The 24,531-nt window shown below is 38.1% G+C and overlaps 1 protein-coding gene across 5 annotated transcripts in view; it reads left to right on the top strand.

Moving 5' to 3' along the window:
- The first annotated feature begins 1,089 nt into the window (after positions 1-1,089).
- Gk (glycerol kinase) overlaps positions 1,090-24,531 on the top strand; it is an 81,809-nt gene continuing 58,367 nt past the window's right edge. For 2 of the 5 annotated variants that reach the window (XM_077107473.1, XM_077107475.1), the window contains exons 1-4: positions 1,090-1,321; positions 11,725-11,798; positions 15,257-15,363; positions 22,987-23,064. In XM_077107473.1, coding sequence (XP_076963588.1) covers positions 1,244-1,321; positions 11,725-11,798; positions 15,257-15,363; positions 22,987-23,064 — 337 coding nt within the window. In that variant the 5' untranslated portion in view covers positions 1,090-1,243. The remainder of the gene's footprint in view (positions 1,322-11,724; positions 11,799-15,256; positions 15,364-22,986; positions 23,065-24,531) is intronic. The other 3 variants (XM_077107474.1, XM_077107477.1, XM_077107476.1) reach the window with 2 other exon arrangements.

Consider the following 24,531-nt stretch of genomic DNA (forward strand, 5'->3'; position numbering starts at 1 on the left):
TCAACCAATATTTCTTAAAAGTGATACACTATAATATAAAAAATATAGACTGTATAGAGCATGGAAAGACAAAAACTGTTTAGGAAACATAATACATACAAATATATATATAATGTATCTATATATGTAACTGTTATATATTTATATAATGCATGCATGCTCACATACCCACAAATCCCAAAGTTGTTTGGAAATTATTTCACATTATGAGTCTAGGTCCAAAATTTGAAAGCCCCTAGAACACACGACTCAACAGGATCTTGGCAAGGTAAATTCAAGGTCAAGTGAGAATCCCTTTTCTCTCCCCTTGACTGTCCAAAGCAGTTAACGAGGGGAGCGGAAATGGCGTGTGGGGGAGGGGACACCAGACAGAAGCCCAGCCTGGAGCAAGGGCGCGTCAGGACAGGGAGGTGCCGGGTGTCTTCTGTGTGGTTGGTCAATTGAGGGACTCGGGGAAGTTGCTTTTGAATGTTTCCCTTAAATACTAAACCGAAAGAATTATGGTATTTCTTGATTCTGAAAAATCTACAAAGGTGAGGGATTCGCATTGCTCCTTGTAGTGGTTCCACGTGGGGCCAGTCCCAGTAGGCGAGATTATAACTATTATTAACAGGGGCCAAGCGCGGGAGGTGGGCGGGGCGTGGGAAGCGCGGGAAGGTCGGACCCCCGGGAGATTCCCGAGATTCACGTCGTTCTCAGCACAGCCCACCGGAGGGAACAAGCAGTTCTGCACTTTTGGACCCATTTGTGGGCTCGGGCGGACTTGTGTTCTTTCTGCGGGTCAGAGGCGCTCGGAGCCAACGGCTAATACTCGCCTCCGCCCCAGACACTGCAGCAGGCCGGATAGGCAGCCCGCTCCCTGGCCTCCTCTCACGTGATCTGCTGCGCGGGCCACCGCCTCCGCCGCGCCCAGACCCCGCCCCCATTACGTCTCACCGCCCTCTGACTGTCCGAATGTTCTGTTTCTTTCCGTGTTCGCTAATTGGCCAGCCTGACAGACAGCGCCCCCCCCTCCACCACGCCCCCAAAGCCGTGGGGGAACGCTCTGGGGGGCGGAGTTTGGGCCGGAGGGGCGGGGTAGGAAGGCTCCGCGCGGGTAAAGGGGCTGCCTCCAGCGCGGTCTGAGTGTTCAGCAGACGCTCGCCGTCTTAGCCTTCTCCGGTCTCTCCGCCCGCCCCTCCCCCGCCCACCGCGGTCACCCGGGAAACCGGCCGCGATAGCCGGCCGACTTGAAGCTGGTTTCATGGCAGCGGCGAAGAAAGCAGTTTTGGGGCCGTTGGTGGGGGCAGTGGACCAGGGTACCAGCTCGACACGCTTTTTGGTGAGCCTGGGGTGGTATCTGAGGAGGCGCTGAGCCGGGGCGGGAGCCCGAGGACGCTGAAGCTGGGTATCGCGTCCCCATCCCGCGCCTCTCGCGGCCCTGAATTCTGATGGCCGGGCAAGGGGGGAAGGCCGAAGAGGGGCTTGCCACGCTGGGGCTGCCCCGCCCGGGCCTGAGGAACTCAGCTTCCCAGGACCCCGGAGGCACAGTTGAGCAGTTGCAGCTTTGGTCGTGGAGCTGGGTCACGCACTAATAGGGGGACTTTTTGCCCAAATAGAGCGAGGATTATCTGAGCATCCGACGCAGAGCGGCCCGCGTGCAGCAGGGGACAGGTGGCCAAATTGACCGCTGCAGCGGTTTTCCCCAGGAGCATTTGGCCTGAGAGGCACAGGACGTCCTTGGATGGAGGGAAAGCTGTGTCACGGCTGTGGTAGCTCAACCCAGCGTCCTTTCCAGCAGTAGAAAGAATGAAGTATTAGCGTGATGATGCGTTGTCATTCTCTCCCACAGAAATTGCAGAGGGTAGCAAACTGAGGGGGTGTCTGAAAAAATTAGGAAACAGTCACACTACACTGCTTTTTCAAGAATCTATTCAACTTCAAAGATTCGAGAAATTTGGTTTGGATACTTTGCCCATTATAAACAAATATTGTCTTCTCAGTGCTTCCCAGCATAATGTGTCAGGGAAATTCTTTGTTTCTTTATTTACCACGTATAACAGTAGAGTTTTACCATGTAAGAGTGCTATTTAAGTAACTCTGCTACCATTAGGAAAGTTACTCTTAATGTAGAATTGAGTTCATGCTTTCAATGGACATTTGACTAGCCTGGCAAGTTGATGTAAATATTTAGTGATTATTTAGCTCCCTCTTCATGGTACTTCGATTCATTTTTCCTGTTTTATTTGGCATGTATGTGTGTATATATGCATTGTGTGCGCACGCATATATTATTCTATTTAGCTGGCACTTGACAAAAAAAATGCATTTGTGCTTTGAAACTGAGAAACTTTCAGTCCACTTTTAGTTTGAATCTTATTTAATAACAACATGGTTTGAGCTGCCACACTGACAAGGCATAGTTCCATGTTTTCGGTATTGTGTATCTTTTGATCACCCAAGCCAGGTTTCATTTTGTCTTAAATTTCTATAAATGTTCTAATCCTGTATCTTAAGTAAGTCTCCTTAACTGGATTTGATTAATATATAAAATACACAATCATTATTATCTTCTCAACTTAAGACCATTAAGATGTGTGGGTTGAGTTTTAAAGCCATATTCAAAAATCGCTGACAAAAATGCCTGTAGGGGTCAGGAAGAGGGCCAGCAGATTGGAGGCTAAGGGGATAGCCAGCAGCCAGTAACTGCTAAGTAGAAATGCAAGCACAGGGCTGCTAGATCCTCAGATTCTTTAAGAAAGCCAGTAGTTTAGAGTGCTCAGTGAACTCTTCCAGTTTTGGGGGAGGGGGTACTGAGGATTGAACCCAGAGGCACTTGACCACTGAGACACATCCCCAGCCCTTTTTTTTTAATATTTTTCTTAGGGACAGGGTCTAGCTGAATTTCTTAGGGCCTTGCTAAATTGCTGAGGCTACTTTTGAATTTGGAATCCGCCTGCCTTAGCCTCAGGAGCTACTGGGATTACAGGCTTGACCACCCACCCAGCTGAACTCTTCAAATTCTTAAGTGATGGCAACTATTTTTTTAAGCATGGCAATTGTTCTCAAGTTTATACAGTGTTTGCCCTATGTAAAAGTGGATACAATATTTCACAATTTTGTAAGCTTCCTTTTAAGGAGTCAGCCTGAACATGCTTGCCTTCCTTTTTTAGTTTTTCATTGTTGCTGTCCATGTAGCCTAGTGATTGTGGTTATCCACTACAGGTTGTTCCTAGTCCTTATGATTCTGTTGCCAAAAGGCATCTGTCTACACTGATAGAGAAGGAATTGATCAACTTCCTAATGCCACAATCATTTGTTCAGCATGTAACATGAACAATATGAACTTTGAAAGACTGGGTTCCCTTTACTAATTTCCACAGGGCATGATCTCAGGCAGTAAGCTAAGTTGCAAATTCAGAAGATTCCCATCCTGCTTAGAGAATGATGTATAAAAGTTAATCAATAAAATCATCTGTTCCTTGAGAAACAACCATGAAATAACTCTTCAGAGACAGATAAAAGGCTTAAGGATCATAAGTGAAAGCGGAAAAACTTGGGAATGGTTTAGCAAGGGAGATTTTTCCCTTTGGTTATAAGGAAGAGGTTGCTAAACCACTCCCTGTGAAATGCAGATAATAGATTTGCTGAACCAGTGCTTCAATCACAAGGTGATTCCGGGAGTTATTCCAGTCATATTGTTCTACGTTGTAATTATGACTCAGGAGAGAATATAGTGGATAAGAACTGTCATAATGAAGCTTATGAATTTAAAAGCATTTAATTTCCTGGCCATTATTCATCAATTTGCCTTACGTTTCACAAGACCAATAACCTCTTTCTTCTCCCCTTTTCTTTATTAGTAATATTAGCTTTCTCCCATAAGGAGAAAAAGCCTTATTTGTCCTTTTTCATCAGAGTAAAATGCCTCCTCCCTTGTCCTCATATCTGCCTCTTAAATCTATCCTATCTCTAAATAATGACTCAATCGCCACTTTTTAGTAAAAAATTCCTTAGTTGGATTTTCTCTCCCACCCTATAGCACTTTTTTACACCTCTATTAATAACTCTTTTTAAAATATTTTTAGTTGTAGTTGGACACAATACCTTTATTTTATTTATTTTTATGTGGTGCTGAGGATTGAACCCAGGGCCTCACACATGCTAGGCCAGCACTCTACCACTGAGCCACAACCCCTGCCCCATCTATTAATAACTTTTATCACCTTCTCCCTTGTATTTGTATACCTTTTATACTTAGAAGCAGAGACCTCTTTTTAAGGTTTGTTCTTCTTTGAATTCCTTAAAACATCTTGATCAAAATGACAAATGAACACATGTTTTGTTACAGAAAGAACATTATACATGTTTATTGAATAGATTTTTTTTAATTTCTCTTAATAGGTCAACCAAATTTTATCCCTGGTTTTCTTTCTTATGTTGCCAAAAAAAAAAAATCTGAGAATTTTCTGACTTGGATATATTTGATCAGTTAATTTATTTTAGTGTTAGACCTGTAATTTTAAAATATGTTCATTTCTTCATTAGGTGGATCCCTATGCATATGTTTTGAACTGGAGGAAAATTTCCACCTTGTCTGATAGGAAAGTGAACTGAGGTTGGCACATCTTTACTCAGATTTCAGAATAGGAACTTCCTGGAAAGAATATTAGTGTAACAGGTTTTAAGGAGGGGCCATTTCTTTATGAGACAAAAGTTTCAGCTTTAACAGTCAACTTCCTTCTTTAATTTGGTAACTTAAATTTTCCCTATTATAGAAAGGCTTGAAATATGTTGTGACTTGAAATTTATCAGGTACTGTGTTGGGGACTTCTCCAGCATTATCTCATTTAATGTGATGTAGATGGTATTAGTAAGCTCCTTTGCTGTGGCTGAGGATAGTGTCCAAGGTCACAGAGTAATGTTGGAACTAGGATTTAAGTCCAGATCTGTCATACTCTGAAACCAGTCCTCCTTACTACTGCTTTGGGATCCCCAGCTACCTGGAGTACTGTGAAGAGGAGATGGAAGAATGGGGAAGACTATCTCCCCATCTGTCACTCAAGTGTCAGTTTTGATTATGGGATTAGGGTTACAAATGAATGGCTCTTCACCAAGAAAAACATGCTTGCTAATTGGTTTCACAAAATATAAAAATGTTGCTTTGGATAAGAACTTCAGGTTAAGATCATCTTGTGACTCATATTCAGCGGGTCCTGGGCAGGGCTTAGGTGTGTCACCATGGATAATGGTTGCATAATCATTTTGTTCCAACAGCCAGTGTATATGAAGAATGACTAGAATTGTAGTTCTGTGCTTGTTTTGGCAGGAAACATTGCCTTGGCCCCAGATGTCTCATCATACCTAGAGATCTCATAAGGTTTATGGATAGATTTCCTCCTTCTTTGTCGCTTCAATTTATTTAACACATATTTATTAGGTACCTGTTATGGGCCAGAGACTGAGAAACAGTAAGTTTCTTAAAACGAGTGTGGCTTACAACTGGAATGAGACCACTTTTATAACAACTGGAACTTGTGATACTTTTATTATTTTATTCTTCACTACATTGGCTTGTTTTCTTGCCCATTGTATTATACAAGGTGGCATGAACACATTCTCCTCAGACAGCTGCCACCTGCACTTTTCCTCTTGTCTCTCAGGCCTAAATTTTTATTGATTGATTAATTGATTGACTGATACTGGGGATTGAACTCAGGGGCACTTGACCACTGAGCCACATCCCCAGCCCTATTTTGTATTTTATTTAGAGACAGAGTCTCACAGAGTTATTTAGTGCCTTACCATTGCTGAGGCTGCCTTTGAATTTGCAATTCTCCTGCCTCAGCCTCTCCTTAACTTCTGGGATTACAGGTGAGCCACACTGTGCCCTGCTCTCAAGCCTACTTTCATGTTAAAACATTTCAACTTTGAGCCCCTTGAGGATCAAAACAGTGTCTTTATTTCTCCCAAAGTCATGTAATAGGTGATTATTATATGAACTGACCTCAGCAGTGAGGGGGCATGTAGGGCTCAAATGTGTTGACTAGAAGTCTTGTATTAGAAGAATAGCACAATAAAACTTGAAAGGGTCTTTGAACATAACATACTTGGCAAGTATAACTGTGTTAGATACATGCATACCATATTTAATATGATTTCATGTAGAAGAAAAATATGTCTTGTGCTGTTTTCTTTTTCTTAATTTTGTGGCTTGTTGGAAGATGCCATTAGGACTTTTCTGGTAAAATTTGCAATGTGATATATTTGTAGTTCGTATTTTTATTCTTGGTCATTCAAATTTATGCAGTCATGGTATTCTTAAGAGAGTTTACATTCCTGAACAATGTCTTATCACATAGTGAAGTTTAGTGTGCCATAAAAGACTAGTCTAGTGGGGAAGTCACGTGGGGAGGGAAATGAATGTGCAAGTTTATGATGGGATGACCGAATTAGTAATAGGATGAGAGAGGCAAACCTATAAGACATTTATTTAGTTAGGAGAGCATTTTGTCTGTCTACAATTCTCCTTATGAGACTGGTAAGGCATGCATTTGTTTCAACAGGTTAATTTTTTAATACATTTATTTTATTTATTTTTGTGTGGTGCTGAGGATCTAACCCAGTGCTTCATATGTGCTAGCAAGTTTTCTCCCATTGAGCTACAACTCCAGCCCCTCAACAGGTTATTTTAAAACTTATTGTATAAAAACAAATTTTCTTGTTTCTTTAATTTTTAACTACTTCCCTACTCCAAACCTAGAATTGAGTCATAATTTAGGCATGGGGTGAATATACACCTGGTGACTTGTACCACTTATAGGTACTAGTGGTAATAAAACACAATAATGTAACAGTAATGGTAGCAGCTACAGTAATAGTAATATCACTTGAGTGTATACTGTGTATCTGCACTTTACTAAATTCTTTTCCTACATTAACTTCCCTTGTTTCTTTTTCTTCCTCCTCCCTTTCTCTTCTTCTTCCTTCTCCTCCTGCTGCTTCTTCTCCTCCTTTAGCCCAGGGCCTCCCACATGCTGGGCAAGTATACTACCACTGGGCTAAAACCCCAATTCCTCTTCTATTTTTAATTGTCCTTCTCCCAAAACAAAATCTGGAATTAAGACATGATTTACGGTGATGAATCTAGAACTGACATATTGATGTTGGTGGTGGTTGTACTAATAATAGTAATATGTAGTAGCAGTAGTAGTACCAACTATAGTGATAACATTTATATATAGTATGATGTGTATGTATGTGTATATACATATATATACATATACAATATATATATAATGTGTTTGCTCTGTGCTAAATAATCTTCTTAAATTATTTTACTCAGTCCTTTTACAGGTGGAAAACTTGAGCCTCTAAAACTGTTGACATGGGCAGGACTGGGGGCTTGACCTTCCCAAATCTGTGTGCCTCTGAGCCCTGTGTTCTTCACCTTTACATTATGGCAGACATGAAATTCTCATCTGCCTTCCTGGCCCATATGAAATTCTGAGAATGAATCTCTTTCTTTAAACTTATGACCTAAAAATAGAAGCAACTGACTGCTGGGCATCTCCACTCTAACAGAGCAACACCTCAAACACACAATATCTAAAATGAAGTTTGCAAACTCATTACCTATTCCTGTCCTGCAGCTACTGCTCTACCCTGTCCCTTGGCTTGGAAACATTGCTTACTTATTTGTGCTAACTTGGAATCTATCATCCCTGAGTGTTCCTTCTTTTCCTGTGTATACTTATACTTCTGCATTTACATTTCACTCTTCTCAATCCCTATTTCTGCTGCTGTCCTAGTTGGAGTCTTGTGCAGCTCACCAGGATCTCTACAGACACACTTTGACTGCTCTCCTGGCCCCAGCCTCACCTCCCCAAACAGTAGCTAGCAGTGTGTACCCTCGCCCACTTGTACACCCTGTATATCTGTACTTTGTCTCCCACGTGAATTCACTTCTGTTCAATTTGAAGTCCTACTTTAGAAGTTACCTGTTTGTGGAGCTCTTCTGACTCCCACATGTCCTAATCAGAAGATGACTTTTCTCCTCTTCATAGCCCTTGGCAGCCCTATGCAATTATAAGGCTTATTTGTATTCAATGCCACTTAATGGATGATTAAAAATTGTGAATTGTATCAGTATGATTTTGAACCCAAAAAGTATTGAATTAGTATTCAAAAAACCTGGTGCTTAGTTCTGTTTTTCAGTATTATCTAACCTCCTGGATCTCACTTTGTAAATATGAGAGTATTATATTAGGGCTATAGATTTGAGTTGGTGGTGTCATTTAATTTTCACCTTGGAACTCCATTGCTAACCATTTTTTTTTTCTGCTCCCTGTCCCTCTTTCCCAGCTTCTGGAGGTGCAGTAAGCACATTCTGAAAATGCTGGGCCACGGGATTTCTAACATGCCTACTAACTCCCATGGACTGCTGTGTCTTAATTATTCCTTTAAAAAAATTTTTTGTAGTTGTAGACGAACAGAATGCCTTTATTTTATTTGCTTATTTTTATGTGGTTCTAAGGATTGAATCCAGTGCCTCACACATGCTAGGCAAGTGCTCTGCCATTGAGCTATAGCCCCAGCCCTTAATTTTTTTTCTTAAAGATACTCTTCTAGTCTATATTGTTGTGTATCAGAAGCTTTAAGTGACCTTTAAGTTTGGTGAATTTCAAACTTGAAAAGTGAGTTAAAAAGTAAGGAGTATCTGTAATTCTGCAATGTTTGGCTATTGCCATCAAATGACTTTTAAAAAATATTTATTTTTTAGTTTTAGGTGAACACAACATTTTTATTTTATTTTTATGTGGTGCTGAGAATCGAACCCAGTGTCTCACACATGTTAGGCAAGCACGATACCACTTGAGCCACATCCCCAGCCCCCGCCAAATGATTTTTAAACAAATGCCCATGCTAGGCATTTTATAAAACAAATTATACAGCTATTGTCATCTTTAATCTGCATGCTTTTTGAAATCTTAATGAAACCCAGCTAGTATTCTTGCTACTGGGCATTGTGTTCTCATGTGGAGATAGTTACTCTCCATCATAGAATCTTGTGGAAACATCATTAGCTTTCTTTCTACCTTTTTCCAGCTGCAGACAAAAGGACATCCAGGAGGCTTCATTATAATCCTTAATGTAAACCTAGATAATGTAAGAAAAAAGTACTCTAGGAGTTTGTGCAATGCAATAGTCATTAGCCACATGTGGCTAGTTCTGGGCTGGGGAGTGTAACGTGGTGGGAGAATGCTTGCTGAGCATGTATGAGACCCTGGATTTGATCCCCAGCACTGGAAAAAAAAAAAAAGGCCAATATGCTAGTTCGCATTTAAGCATTTTATATATATATACATACATACATGTGTATGTATGTATGTATGTATAAAATGTATGTGTATATATATGCTAGATTTCAAAAACAGCATTAAAATGTGAATGATCTCATTAATAATTTTTTAACATTCATCACATGTTGAAATAATCATGTATAGGCATGTTGACTTAAATAAAATGTATTATTAAAATTAATTTCACTGGTTTCTTTTTACTGGTTTTATGAGAAAACATAAAATTACATATTTGGATGCCTATAATCCTAGCTACTTGGGAGTCTGAGGCAGGAGGATTGTAAATTCAAGGCTAACCTGGTCATCTTAGTTAAGACCCTGTCTCAAAATAAAAATAAAAAAGGATTGGAGACACAACTCAGTGGTATAGCACTTGTTGTGTGAGGTCCTGAGTTCTATCCAAATATTACATATTTGACTTGGCGTTTATGGCTTGCATTATATTTTATTGGAGAGTGCTATTTTGAGAAGTTTCAGATTCTGAAAATATTAAACCTATAAAGTATCCCACAAACTTGGTAGTGGTACCTTCCTAAGGTTCAGAGCTCTATAAAGTAGGGTTACAAATACTGTGTTATTGGATGGCTTCATGTTTTACTTAATACAACAAATGCTAAAATTCTAATGTTTTCTGTGTCTATTTCAAATGCCTATGAATTCATGTTTAGCACGAGGTCCTGAAGTTCATTTAGTTAAAACTAGGAGGTGATGGAAGAGGGATCCCAGTTCATTCAGAGTCCCCTCTGTCTGCTATGAGGTCTTTACTAATTCAACCAGCAAAAAGGGATACCTCATGTCCCTTGACCCAAACTCCTTTGGGGAATTGAGAGTTAAAAGGGAGCAGCAGTGATATGAATAAAAAATATATAATTGTGGTTGATAATTCTTTTATTTGATTTGATAATTTTTCTTCTAATAAGTGCAGTGACAGACCATTTTTTAGAACTTTAACAAATATTTGTGGTGCACCAGTTCTATGCAAGATACCTTTCTAGGTCTTAGGCATGCTTCAGTGAATAAAACAGAACAAATGGAGCTGACATCCTAGATCTCATACCTTAATGCAAAGTTATAATTGCAGGGATGTTACTTGGGGTTCTGCCAGGTGTCTTTTATTTAGAATGTGTTGGATTAACCTTTGACTTGCAAGATACTTTATCTCCTCTGAGAACTTTAGAATTTGCCCTCTGGGTTTCATTATGTTTATCCTTTTTTTCCCAGAAAAGAGGGTGTGCATATGAGGAGGGAGGGAGGCAACAGGTCACAGTGTGTTTTCTCTTAACTTCATCTTTTCCTAGCCTTTGTTGAACAGGTAATTTCTCCCACAGGAAACCTAGACATGGTAACTCTTTAACTAATTGAAAGTGATTTCACTGCTATACTACAGTGATTTGGGGAGTTAATTTTAATTAAAATATGCATTCTTACTCTGAAAAAGTAAGTGCTTTGGTACTCAAGTATAGGGACTACCAGGTGAAAAAAATATAAGAAAAAATCTGCCAATTTTTTAAAAAAAGTTAATGTTTCAGTAGCATTAAAATTACGGAGGATTATGTAGCAGTTCTTTGTTAGCATTCATCCCTTGATTCTCATGTTTTATCTCAAGGGTCAGGAGTTTATGATAAGGATATCACAGAGAATTCTTGGTTGGTTGGGGCCAGTATATACTTAACTTTGCTGATTATGCTGTTTCCCTCTCATGATAGCTAGAGGCAGTGCAGCACTTCCCTTCAAAGGAATCCACACAGTATGCATCCTTGCCTGTGTGTCATGTGACCCTTCCTGACTACATCTCCAACATGAGTGAGGAATGAATCCTTAAGCCATAGCTATTAGTATTGTATCAGCTCACTTTTATTATTAAGTTTTCCTATTCTTGAAAGGAAGTTCATACTATTAGTTGGTTGATGTATTAAATTTTTTAAAACCAGAGTAATTTTGGTTTATTAAGGAATTTTCTCTTAAATTTACCTTTCCCCTCAGTAAGTTTCATTTCTTCTAAAGGGAAGTTATTTCTTTTGATTTCATTCAGGTTTTTTGTTTTATTTCCTTTTCTAAGGAGAATTTATTTCTTCTTTCTTTTTCTTTAGTCTCTATGTTGCCTACTCTGGCCTCAAACTCCTAGGCTTAAGTGATGCTCTCACCCCAGCCTCCCAAGTGGCTGGGACTATAGACATGTGCCCTTGACCCTGGCCAGGAGAAGTTATTTCTGATGCTGTCTTATAACTTTTACAATTCCATGTGAAGAGAAAATCTTGTGTAGCATTTAATCTGATTGGACTTTTTAAAATCTGTGAACAAGAACTTCAATTGCTGAATAAATTTAGACATGTTTAATATCTTCTTGCATTTTTACACTAATATTGCAATATGTTTTTTTTAGGTTTTCAATTCAAAAACAGCTGAACTACTTAGTCATCATCAAGTAGAAATAAAACAGGAGTTCCCAAGAGAAGGGTATGTTTCCTAATTTGATTTGTGAAGACAAATTGTGTTTATTGGTTCATTTTACCCTTCCCTGTAGATTTGTAAAGTAACCTTCCCTGGGCACCCTCCTGAGAAGACTTGAGGGATTGGTATTAGTCAAGAAAAAAAGTAATATCTTTAGGTCAGTAAAAAAACATGTGGGTAATTCGTGGTTTATGAAATCAGTGACACAAAAGGAATGAATAATAAAATAATAAGACGAAAGAGTGTATGTGTGCATGTGCGTGTGTGTGTGTGTGTGTGTGTGTGTGTGTTGGGGGGCAGTGGTGATGAGGGCAAGGAGAGAAACTGAACAAGATCTAACCTTCCAGAACATGCTCCCAGTGACCTACTTCCTCCAACTAGGCCCTACCTCCTAAAGTTTCCACCAGTTTCCAGTAGTGCCACCAGCTGGGGACCAAGTCTTCAACATATGAACCTTTGGGGACATTCTAGATCCAAACTATAGTAATTATTAAATATCTGAAATTCTATATTTAGTTTTGTGTTCCCATCATTGCCATATGGAGTTTTTACTAATATGAGTGTAAGCTTTTTAAAAAGCATGTATATCTTATCACTAATATGAAATAATCCTTTTTTATTTTTTAAATATATTTTTTATTCTAATTTGTTATGACAACAGAATGTATTATACATATTATACATATAGAGCACAATTTTTTTTATTTTTTAAATTAATTTTTATTGTAGGTTGTTCAAAACATTACATAGTTCTTGATATATCATATTTCACACTTTGATTCAAGTGGGATATGAACTCCCATTTTTACCCCATATACAGATTGCAGAATCACATCAGTTGCACAACCATTGATTTACATATTGCCATTCTGGTGTCTGTTGTATTCTGCTGCCTTTCCTATCCTCTACTATCCCCCTCCCCCCCCCTCCCCTCTTCTCTCTCTACCCCCTCTACTGTAATTCATTTTAGAGCACAATTTTTATACTTATTTTTTTTTTAGTTGTAGTTGGACACAATAACTTTATTTCATTTATTCATGTTTATGTGGTGGTGCTTAGGATCAAACCCAGGGTCTCACACATGCGAGGCAAGCACTCTACTGCTGAGCCACAAACCCAGGCCTAGGGCACAATTTTTCATATCTCTGGTTGTATACAAAGTATATTCACACCATTCGTGTCTTCATACATGTACTTAGGGTAATGATGTCCATCTCTGAAATAATCCTTTTTTAGAATAACATGTGAGAATTGTCATTAAATATAATGTTGTACATTATTTAAAATTTAATGATACTCCTGATACAACCCCTTTAAAAACCATATGGTAGTTTCTTGTAATGTTAATCATATATCTGCAGCATTTCAATCTTATGAAAACATATAACTATAGAAAGACTCACACACAAATGTTTATAGCCATTTTATTCATAATAGTCCCAAACTGGAAACTGCCCAGATGTCTGTCCTTAGAACAATGGATAACAGTAGAATGCTTTTCAGCATTTTTAAAAAGTGAGCTGATACTTTCAACATGGATGAATCTCATTGAAGTAATGGATGTTGAAAGAAGTACAAAAAGTATATACTGCATGGCTCAATTTATCTGAAATTCAAAAGTAGACTAAATTAATATAGGATGATAGAAAAGTGATTGCCTATGGGGTATATGATTGAATTGAAAGGAGCATGAAAGAACTTTCTGGGATATGGATTGGGGGAATAGCTCAGTGGTAGAATGCTTGCCTAGCATGTGAGGGACCCCAGGTTCCATCCCCAATACCCAGGTGCGGGGGGAGAATTTTCTGGGGTATGTGGGGTATGATAAATTTTTTTTATCTTGTCTGGGGTATTGATTTTATTTATATATATATGTCCAAACGTGGCCAATTGTCAACTTTAGATACATGTGTTTGAGTCTAAATTTTACCTCAATTTGAGAAAAAAGAAAAATACAATGTCTTAACAAATTGTATTATTTTTTCCCCAAGAAAAAATGTTTAGTTTTTTTGGTACTGGGGATTGAACCCAGGGGCTCTCAACCACTGAGCCATATCCCCAGCCCTTTTTATTTTATTTTTAAATTTTTATTTATTTATTTTTGATGGTGCTGAGGATGGAACCCAGGGCCTTGGGCATGCTGGGCAAGCACTCTACCAACTGAGCTATATCCTCAGCCCCTTTATATTTTATTTTGAGACAGTGTCTCATTAAGATGTTTAGGGCTTAGCTAAGTTGCTGAAGTCACTGCGCAGCAAAAGACAGCGTCCCTGGATGGGCTCAAACCACCAACCTTTCAGTTAATAGCCGAACTTGCTAATGGATTGCATCACAGAGACTGTGGTTCTCCTATTTTTAAAAGCATTCCTTTGTTAAATATTTAGGAGCATTAGAATGACTGTCTATAGGCCTGATCCTAGTACAATTTGGAAAGAGGATACCTGGTTCTCGGAGGGATGAGAATTAAAATACTGGGTTTTTGAAAAAAAGAAATGTTCCACACAAAGCTTAAAGCTCAGGAAAGGGAAACATTTAATCTGGCTCCAGGAAGGCAGAGAGAAAAGGTGTTTGGAATTCCATTGCTATTTCCAGAACCTCGAAGTAGAATTCTTTTAGTTTGTGTCATTTCTACTTTGGGCTTCCTTAAATTGCTTGTTAAATTGTTTGTTACTCCCAGCCTTCTCTTCCTTCTCATTTTTTATTAGTCTTCTACCCTTCGGAGGTGCTGGGACCATACCAACATTTTACTGGGTTTGAGTATGAATATATGAATCAATAATTCATCTACATGAAATAGTTATTAGAAGTTTAAAAATTTCTCCTAAATTTCAACAAAACATTTTGGGGAAAAAGTGTGGCAAATAATATTACTATATGCCAGGCGTGGTGGCTCACACCTGTAATCCCAGCAACTCAGGTGGGGGCTGAGGCAGGAGGATCATGAGTTCAAAGCCAGCCTCAGCAATTTAGCAAGGCACTAAGCAACTCAGTGAGACCCCTGTCTCTAATAAAATGTAAAATAAGGCTGGGGATGTTGCTCAGTGGTCGAGTGCCCCTGAGTTCAATCTCTGGTATGAAAAAAAAAATATTACTAATGAGTTCCTTTTGATTCCAAAATATATAATTTTAAGAATAATGTATTTTCATCTACTTAGAAGTAACTAATGAAACATGAAGATAGTTTATCAAAATTCATCAAACCCACAGAATATAAAGAATTGGGGAACTAATACATCTTATTTTTGGACTTGAAAAAATGGTCTCCTTTAAAATGATTGATTGCTGTGCAAAGAATAAGAAAAATGTAAGGGAAAGCTTTTCTTTAAATCATTTCTTTAGACTATGGGATATAGATATATTTTGTTTATGCACCAGCCACATTCATAAGTTAACATTTTTGTAGAAATTAGTTACAATTATATTGCTTTCTTATGGATTAACCAAACACATCCTTTTTTTCAAAGATGGGTGGAACAAGATCCTAAGGAAATTCTGCAGTCTGTCTATGAATGCATAGAGAAAACATGTGAGAAACTTGGACAGCTCAATATTGATATTTCCAACATAAAAGGTATTTTAATGGAATATTATATTTTTGTGGTATGACTCTCAGTTGGATTCATTAATTCATTTTTCAGCTCACAATGAGTACTTATGCAGGGCTAGCTATTTCTTGGAAACTTGAGGTTACAACTGTTATGAATAGGAAGATTTAAGTTCCTGTTCTGGAGCTTTTATTTTGGTGTGTCTGGGGTAAGACAACTAAAGCAGACAAATAGAAGCTAATTTCAGTTACCAGTAAACTCCATGCAGAAAATAAAACTTAAGTGATGTGGTGGGGTATACCTAGAGGGGCTTACTTGAGGTTGGGTATAAAGGAGGCTACACTTTCTGACATTTCCAAGGCTATAAGGGGTCAGCCAGTCATGTGACTATTTGGGAGGAAAGAGTGTTTAAGGCAAAGAAAGTGTCATATGCAAAGACCTTGAGGTGAGAATGAGCTTAGGACATTCCAGGGTCAGAAAGAAGGCCAGCATGTCAAAAGGACAGTAACAGAAGGTTCAGGTGTGAGAGTGGCTGAGTAGGTGTTTCAGTAGTAATTAAACTCAGGAAAGTGGGTAGGGCCTTGTCAGCTGTAGTTAGTAATTTGTTATTCTTAGCATCATAAGGACCCATTAAGAGATTCTAAGCAAGGTGGCTAGGGATGGCTTGCACTTGAAAGACAATTCCCCAACTGCTCTGTGGAAAGTAGACCATATATGGGTTTAAGTGCAGATACAGAGAGACCAGTATAGAGGCTGAAAGAGGATGGTGGCTTGACCAACAGTGGCAACACAGAGGTGGGGAAGAAGAGCCAGAACTTGCTGATAGATTGGATATTAGGTATTAGAGAGAGTAGCAGGATAAAGATAAGAGATGAGTCAAAGGTGATGCTTGTTTATTTTTTCTATTTTGTAGTCCTGAATATTAAATCCAGGACCACACGCATGCTAGACAAGTGGTGTACCACTGAGTCACACCTCCACCTTAATGCTTGTTTTTTTTTTTTTTTTCCTGGAGGTCCTGAGTAGATGGGACCTGGATAGACAGACCTCTTATTAAAGGGAGAAAAACTAAAGGAGCAGGTTGGGGGAGGGGTGTTTGAAATCTAAATGCTTTGCTTATAAAATTTCCTTGCAATAATTACTTGAGGGCTGAGGCTGTAGCTCAGAGGCAGAGCGCTCACCTGGCATGCCAGGTGTGAGTCATTGGGTTCGATCCTCAGCACCACATAAAATAAAATAAATTATTGTGTCCACCTATAATTAAAAAATAAATATTTAAAAATAATTACTTGAAAATGTGAGATTATCCAGGCACAGTGGCACACTCCTGTAATCCCAGCAGCTCAGGAGGCTGAGACAGAAATAACGTGAATTCAAAGCCAACCTTAGCAACGGTGAGGCACTAAGCAACTCAGTGAGACACTGTCTCTACATAAAATGTAAGATAGGGCTGGGAATGTGCTCAGTGGTCGGATACCCCCCCACCCAGTTCAATCTCCGGTACCCTTCCCCCCAAAAAAAGTTTGAGATTATAACAGTTCTGTCTGAATTCCTAGTATTTTAGTAGAATATCTACATTTGATTTTCATACACAGAGAGAGAAAATAATGCAGTCATCCAAGATTGATATAACAGCATAAAGAGTAGCAGCATGATGTGGTAATTGCTTTTTTATAGCTATGTTTTTCAAGTTGACCATTCAAGGATAGTTCTGATCTTCTTAGTTTGGCCATAGTAGTGGTACCTTGATTCACATCATCTTGGCTCTAAGAATTGCCTTCACTCCTGAGACTTTCCCATATTTGTATAAATAGAAACTCATTTAAAAATAAAGACTATGCATAATCACATCATTTAGCAAGTCTGTAGAAAGCCTATCGTATACAGTGTACACCTAGGTATACAGTGGGGGCACAAATAGAGTCATGTAGCTAACAGTCAAATGGGGGAAACATGTTAATCTTATAATCACAATGAATGAACAATCAGAACAATAGTAGCTTCTGTTATCATAGAGTTTTAATAGAAACACGTAGGTACAATTTGAAATTTTATTAACAGGTTTTTGTTGTTATTGTTGTTGTTTGTTTGTTTCGTACTAGGGATTGAACCCAGGGACGCTTAACCACTGAGTTACATCCCCAGCCCTTTTTTTGCATTTTATTTAGAGACAGGGTCTCACTGAGTTGTTTAGGGCCTCACTAAATTGATGAGGATGGCTTTGAACTCATGACACTACTGCCTCAACCTCCCAAGCTGCTGGGAATACAGGTGTACACTACTGTGCTTGGCTATTAGCAGTTTTTAATATCATGTATCTTTTGTGGTATGGGGAATTTAACTCAGAAGTCCTCTACCACTATATTCCCAGCCCTTTAGTTTTTATCATGAGACAGGGTCTCACTAAATTGCTGAGGCTGGCCTCAAACTTGTGACCTCCTCCCTCAGCCTCCCAAGTCACTGGGATTATGGGTGTGTGCCTCATATGGGGATCATTCATGTTTTACTTGTACACTTGTCTTATCCCTACATCTAATTTGGGGTGCTTCAAACTTAAGAGTTGCAATCACCAAATTTTAGATGAGTTGTACATCAAAGTGATTGCTCTTGATCATTTCTTAAAGCTATGTTTACATCTCTCATGTTTTAAGCAGTGCAGATAAATAATAGGCATTCAGAAACACTGTCAAAGTAGTCATTCCCAAGACATAGGTGATTTACGTGGCTTAAAGTCATGTTCAGAATGTGGAGTACAGGGGGACTGACTATGCATTGACATTGTTATACCTTCCTTACAGGTAAGTTGGGCTGTAATATGTTATTCCTTCTGCACCCACTCGGGTGCCACTCATTTTTCTACTTTTTTTTTGTGTGTGTGGTTTATATAAAGATGTACACAACTACCCAAGGGATTTGTCTTCCACTTGCACTAACTGGTCTGTAATTGAACATGAAGCCCTCTTCTTTACACTCCTCTTTCTTTGGCCAACGTGAAACCCCTACCTGAGCCAAGGTGACCCAGCATTTTTTTTCTCTCCATAATTACCAGCCTATGGCCAGGGATGAAAAGTGTCTCACAAGCCCCTCTATATTAGGCCAGTTGTACTAATCTTTTCTTCTGATAATTTACTGAATTGGCATTGCCAATGGGCAAGCTTTCACTTTCCTGTGTAGAGATCTAAATCTCAAATTGTTAAAGCTCTAAAAGATCTTCACTAATACAGACCAATTTCCTCGAGCTGCAATGAGGGAAGGGGACTTACTAGAGATAATGCTGCTGTTTAGTGTTCAATAGCATTAAAGTACAGCTCCTGTAATTCCTAGACCAGTGCTTTTTTCCCCTGAGCTATGCTGATGATAATCTCAAAAACCATTTATTTATATATTTGCTGTGTGGCAGGTAAATTGGCTTTGCCAGCTGATGAGTGATACCATTTATAGTCTTACCTAGTAATTATTAACAGAGCTCATCATATACATCTGGTTGTATTTCCTTCACAAATTCCTGCTTCATTGGTTTTAGTTGTCTTCATCTTTCAAAAAGTCTGTTGATTTCAGATTACTATGAACAATGTCCTCAAAATTAAAATTCATTCTCAAATTTAACTGCACATTCTAGCCCAAAGCAAGAAAATATTCTGCTTCTTTCCTACTCAACTTTCAGTCAAGCACCTGTGTCATGGGACTTAAAGAATCAGCAAGTATAAAGAATTACAATAGCAAATATTCCTCATTCATTCTCTTTCATGCAAAAAAGCAAAATAAAACATAAACTGTGTTAGTAATAAAGGCACAGAATTCTAAAGAATTAAATTCTCTTGTACCTAAAGCAGTTACTTTGTTCTGAGAAAAGGAAAACTCACAAATCCATTCCTTAACTGCTTTACCCTACCCAACATTTACACATTTCTGTCACTCCCAGCCTTCTCTTCCTTTGCATTTATTATTAGTATTTTTTATTTGTTGATAGACCTTTTATTTTATTTATTTATATGTGGTGCTGAGAATTGAACCCTGTGCCTCACACGTTAGGCAAGTGTGCTACTGCTGAGCCCCAGCCCCAGCCCAAGTACATATCTTCTATATGAAACTGTATAAAGTTTTTGGGGTTTATTTTTTTAACCTGTTAATTTTCGCCTGCCTCTATGTGGTGCAGATGAACTATGGTGGAGAATTACAAAACTTGATATATTATTCTGAGAAAGGGGATTAAAATTAGGAGCCATTAAAAATGGCATATACATTGGGATTAATAGTCATAAAAGTTTTTTTAAAAGACATAGATTTTAGGGTAAAATAGGAAGAGGTTTGGAAAAACTCAGTCATTGCAAAAGACCTGTGTGCCTTGGGGAGAAATGGGTAATAAAGATGTGCTGGCTGGAAAGAATACTGAGAAGCTATTTTGCTGGACTTTGATTGTCTGCAAGGAAAGCAATTTTACTTGGCATGAAAGAATAGAATTAAGATAGAGGAGATTGAGTAGTCGGGGAGGATTGCATGACCAAAGAATCAGATGGAAATAGCTGTAGATTAGAATCTGTGGGGGCTGGGGATGTGGCTCAAGTGGTAGCGCGCTTGCCTGGAATGCGTGCGGCTCGGGTTCGATCCTCAGCACCACATACAAACAAAGATGTTGTGTCCGCCAAGAACTAAAAAATAAATATTAAGAAAAATCCCCCCCCCCTCTCTCTTTAAAAAAAAAAAAGAATCTGTGTACAAGTCAGGAGGAGCCAATAAAGAAGGTAGCACTATTTGATGCCTGTCCTAATGGTGACTCAAGGATTGTAGCTAAGGGAGCAGCCAGCTGGTTTACAAGAAAATTAATGTAGTAAGGAGAAAATAGGAGACTTTAGTTTACCATTATAATTTATTATGATTTTGCATTGAAAAGTTGTCACTAAATTAACAAGTTTATAAAACTCCACTGTAGCAACCTACTGCCCAAGTCCCACTGTTGTACCCACAGAGCTTCTGGGAAATTCCTTTATATGTCTGCTTAATTCTGTCCCATTTTCTGCAACTGTTATGTCTCTCTCTCCTCAGTAATGATGATAATGGCAACTGCAGTAGGTAATATTTAGTACTTACTATGTGCCAGGCATCTGTTTTAACATGTATCGATTCACCAGTATAACCCAGTAAGGTGGGAACTTTTTTGCCCCTTCATTTTATAGGAGACAAAACTATGACAGAAAACAAAATAGGAAACTCAGAATTGTAATTTGAACCTCAACTGTCTGGCTTCAGAGCCTAAATTCTACTGAAGAGCCCCAAACCCCTGCCAATTTTTTTTTCTTTGTAGAACTGGGAATTGAATCTATAGTCTTGCACATGCTAGGCACTGAGCTACACCCCTAGCCATTTTTATTTAGTTAATTTTGAGACATTTGAGACATGGTCTCCCTAAGTTCTCCAGGCTTGCCTCAAACTTTAGATTCTCCTGCCTCAGCCTCAGCCTCGAAAGTAGCTGAGATTACAGGTATGTCACCTATCCTGACTGCCTCAAACTTTTTTTTTTTTGTACCAGGAATTGAACCCAGTTATGCTCAACCTCTGAGTGAGCCATTTTATATTTTTTATTTAGAGATGGGATCTTGCTGAGTTGCTTAGGGCCTTGATAAATTGCTGAGGCTGGCATTAAACTCACACTCCTCCTAACTTGTTGCTTCTGAGCCACTGGGATTACAGGTGTGTGTCACCATTCTCAGCCCTGCTCCAAACTCTTGATACTGTTTTTGCTTGGCCTCATTTTAGTATATAACCTTGCCTTCTACTTCACAGAGAAAGGTGAAGGCTCTAGGACCTTAATTCCTTCATTTCTTATTTTTGTACTTAATGTGTGGATTTCGTGCCCCCCCCCCGCCCGTGCCCCCTTTCCTTAATCATAAGGGAAATAGATTCTGTCCCACTTGGGGCTCTTCCCTCCGCCTGTGCTATTCATGCCACCTTCTGTCTCTGCACATCACAACCATGTCCCTTTGAATTTCAGCCTCAGTCCTCATTTTCTCTTCTTTCTTCCTATAATTGTTCTATTTTTATAACCAACTAACCCAGGATCTCCTACCTTTAACTTATGCCTCTAAGTATCTTTGGAAGAGAAGTTCAATCATCTTTGTACCTTGTACCTCTACAAAAGGTGTCAAATGAAGCAAGTAAATCCACATTGGATAAATGGTATTAGAACAAGAGAACTGATGGTCATCCTCAGCTCTGAGCTACTCCAAACACTACTAGAAAATTGTATTTTATTCTGCATCTACAGTTTGAATGATATGGACAGATAGTTGTGTATTCCCAAGAGCTGTAGTAAAGGAACTTGTTATGTGGAAACAAAGGCAGCTGAGGAAATTGGATTGTTTAGCCTGGACAGTGGAAGGGAAGACTTAAGGTACAAAGCAGCTACTTGAAGTTTTTGAAAAACTAGCATATGGAAGGAAGATTAACTTTAGGTGGAAGCCACAAGGAAAAGGGTTTTTAAATTTTATTTCTGTGGTGCTAGGGATCAAATCCAGGGCCTCATGAAATCCTAAGCAAATGCTCTACCACTAAGCCTCAGGATTTTTTTTTTTTTTAAATACCAAAGTTGTCTAGTAGAGATTGGTCTGCCTTGAGAGCTGTAGTATCTTGTTACCAGAACTACAGTCTGTGTGGTCACATGACAGATGATTTTAGAGGAGATTTGTGCATAAAAGTGTAACTGATTATATAACCTTTAAGGTCTGTCCTCGTCTTAAATTCAGGAAGTGCTCCATTCTTTGGCTCAGAGTGTTCTACCTGGGATGCATGTTAGAATGACCGAGGGAGTTATAGGAACTAATACCAATGTTCAGGTCCCACCCCAGATCAGTTAAATTGGAATGTTTTGACCAGGGCTTAGACGTTGATTTTTGTTTTTAAGAAGCTCCCCAGTTGATTTTAAAGTACAGCCAAGTCTGACAATCTCTGATTTACCAGAACCAAATGGATCTGAATAAGATGGTAGAGATTTATACTTTACTTATATTAAGTTATTGTAAGTATATAGCACCTGAGTTATGTGTAGTTAGTATAATGTAAATGCCATTACATATTATGTTTGTGCCTAATTCAAACTCTTAGGTTTTGTGACACATTATTAAAATATGGAAGTAAAACTTCATTTCAAACCAATGATAATATGAGGTTGCTCAGCATGTGTGATTTTGTCTGGGCTAGTTCTTAAAATTCAGGTCTGCTCCCATGCATTTTCATACATATACACAACCACACACATATGGGAAGGGAAATTTTTTATACCAATTGGTAAATAAATGAATGAGGTAAATGTTGGTCTGCTCAAAATAATAAATTAGGTATTATAAACTTGGAAAGTTATTGCATTCCTTAAAGCAATCTGGGAGCCTTTCCTTTGGGTACTTAACTGACTCTATATCTATGTGCTAGTGTTGAAGCTACAAGGCATATGTAGAAATAAAAAGAAAAACTTGACATTATGTGTTTGTTTTTCTTAGGGCCACTCAATGAAAACAAATTTAATACCACTACAAATCTTCCAAAATTTTGGGGGGAATTGTTTGTTTAGTCGTGCCTATAAAAAAAGTTGAGAACTTTCTCCTAAAGCAGTTTTCTATTTGTTTAATTTTCTACTCTCTTTAACTTTTGCTTTAAAGCTATTGGCGTCAGCAACCAGAGAGAAACCACTGTAGTCTGGGACAAGTTAACAGGAGAGCCTCTCTACAATGCTGTGGGTAAGCCATTATGCTTGGAGGTCAAGTACAGGGCCTCTTCCACTTACAAATGTGGTCACACTAAAATATCTTGCTAAAAAAGTATATAGTCATGTTTTATATAATCTGGGATGAGTAGAAGAATTCTGAATATTTATTTATAATATTATTTATTTATAATATTTATAATATTTAGATCATACTTATTCACATATTGAATTAACTTTCTCCCATATTCTTTCCTTTTGTTGATTATTTGTATTACAAAAACGGGTGGGGGGACTGTTTTATAATTCCTGTTTTTATGATATCTAAATGAGATTCCACATCTTCCTACCCTCAAATCAAAATTACAAATGTTCATAGTCACCTATCTATAAAGTGTTCTTTCCTTTAAGAATCCAAATTACTTTTCTGAGGTTATAAAAAATGAAATATCATAATTTTAGCTGCTTATGCTACAAATTTTGCCATTTTGGCATGGGTTAAACAACTCAAATCTCAAATATATTAATTTTAGATATCACATCTTAGATATACATGACCATGGTTATTTTTCTAGCATGTAATAATTAGTGAACACTGAATGATACTGCCACTTCCTAAACGGAAAATTGTGTTCTAAGTCTATAATCATTAAAACACTTCTGTCAGAAATAGCAAAGCACATTTTTTTTAATCAGTAAAATAACAGATTGTAGGATAGGGAATGAAGTAGAAATTGTCAGAGATGGGATTGATTTATAGAGTAGGCCTTTATTTTCCTTTGGAGAATGGCTCTGGCTATGTTGCCCAGGCTGGTCTGGACATCTTAGGCTCTTGAGTGCTGAGACTACAGGTCTGCACCCCCACCCAACTAGAGTGAGCTATTTTTACTTTATAGTTATTTTAGTAATATAGTTACATTAGTTTTGATTGGGATAAAGAAATATTAAAGCAAAAGGTATGTGAAAAGGGTATATTGTAAGAGTACCATAAATTCTTTTATAAAGAAATTAAGATATTGGGCTGGGGTTGTGGCTCAGTGATAGAGTGCTTGCCTAGCATGTGTGAGGCACTGGGTTCAATCCTCAGCATCACATATAAATAAATGAATAAAATAAAGATCTATCAATAACTAATAAAAATATTTTAAAAAGAAATTAAGATATTAAATGTTAATGTTTATAAGAAAACATTTAGTGTATGTTCTATATTTGTGATTAAAAAATACTCAAAAAAATTTCAAAGAATTGTAACCAAAGATTCTATCACATAAAAGTACATTTTTTAAAAACCTTTTTTTCTCAGTGTCATGAGCAGTTTTTTTTTTTTTTAGGTTGACTCTTCTTTATTCTAGAAGTTGGTTATTTTCATTCTTGAATATATGAAGTAATTGTAAGAGGAGCAGCCATTTAGCTCATGAAGACATGAGTTTTGAATTATAATTACCTATCAAAATTTTGAACATACTTTATTTTTTGATCAATTTTTCACTCATAATTGTAA

The sequence above is a fragment of the Callospermophilus lateralis genome, chromosome X, assembly GCF_048772815.1.
Source record: "Callospermophilus lateralis isolate mCalLat2 chromosome X, mCalLat2.hap1, whole genome shotgun sequence".
Classification (NCBI taxonomy): domain Eukaryota; kingdom Metazoa; phylum Chordata; class Mammalia; order Rodentia; family Sciuridae; genus Callospermophilus; species Callospermophilus lateralis.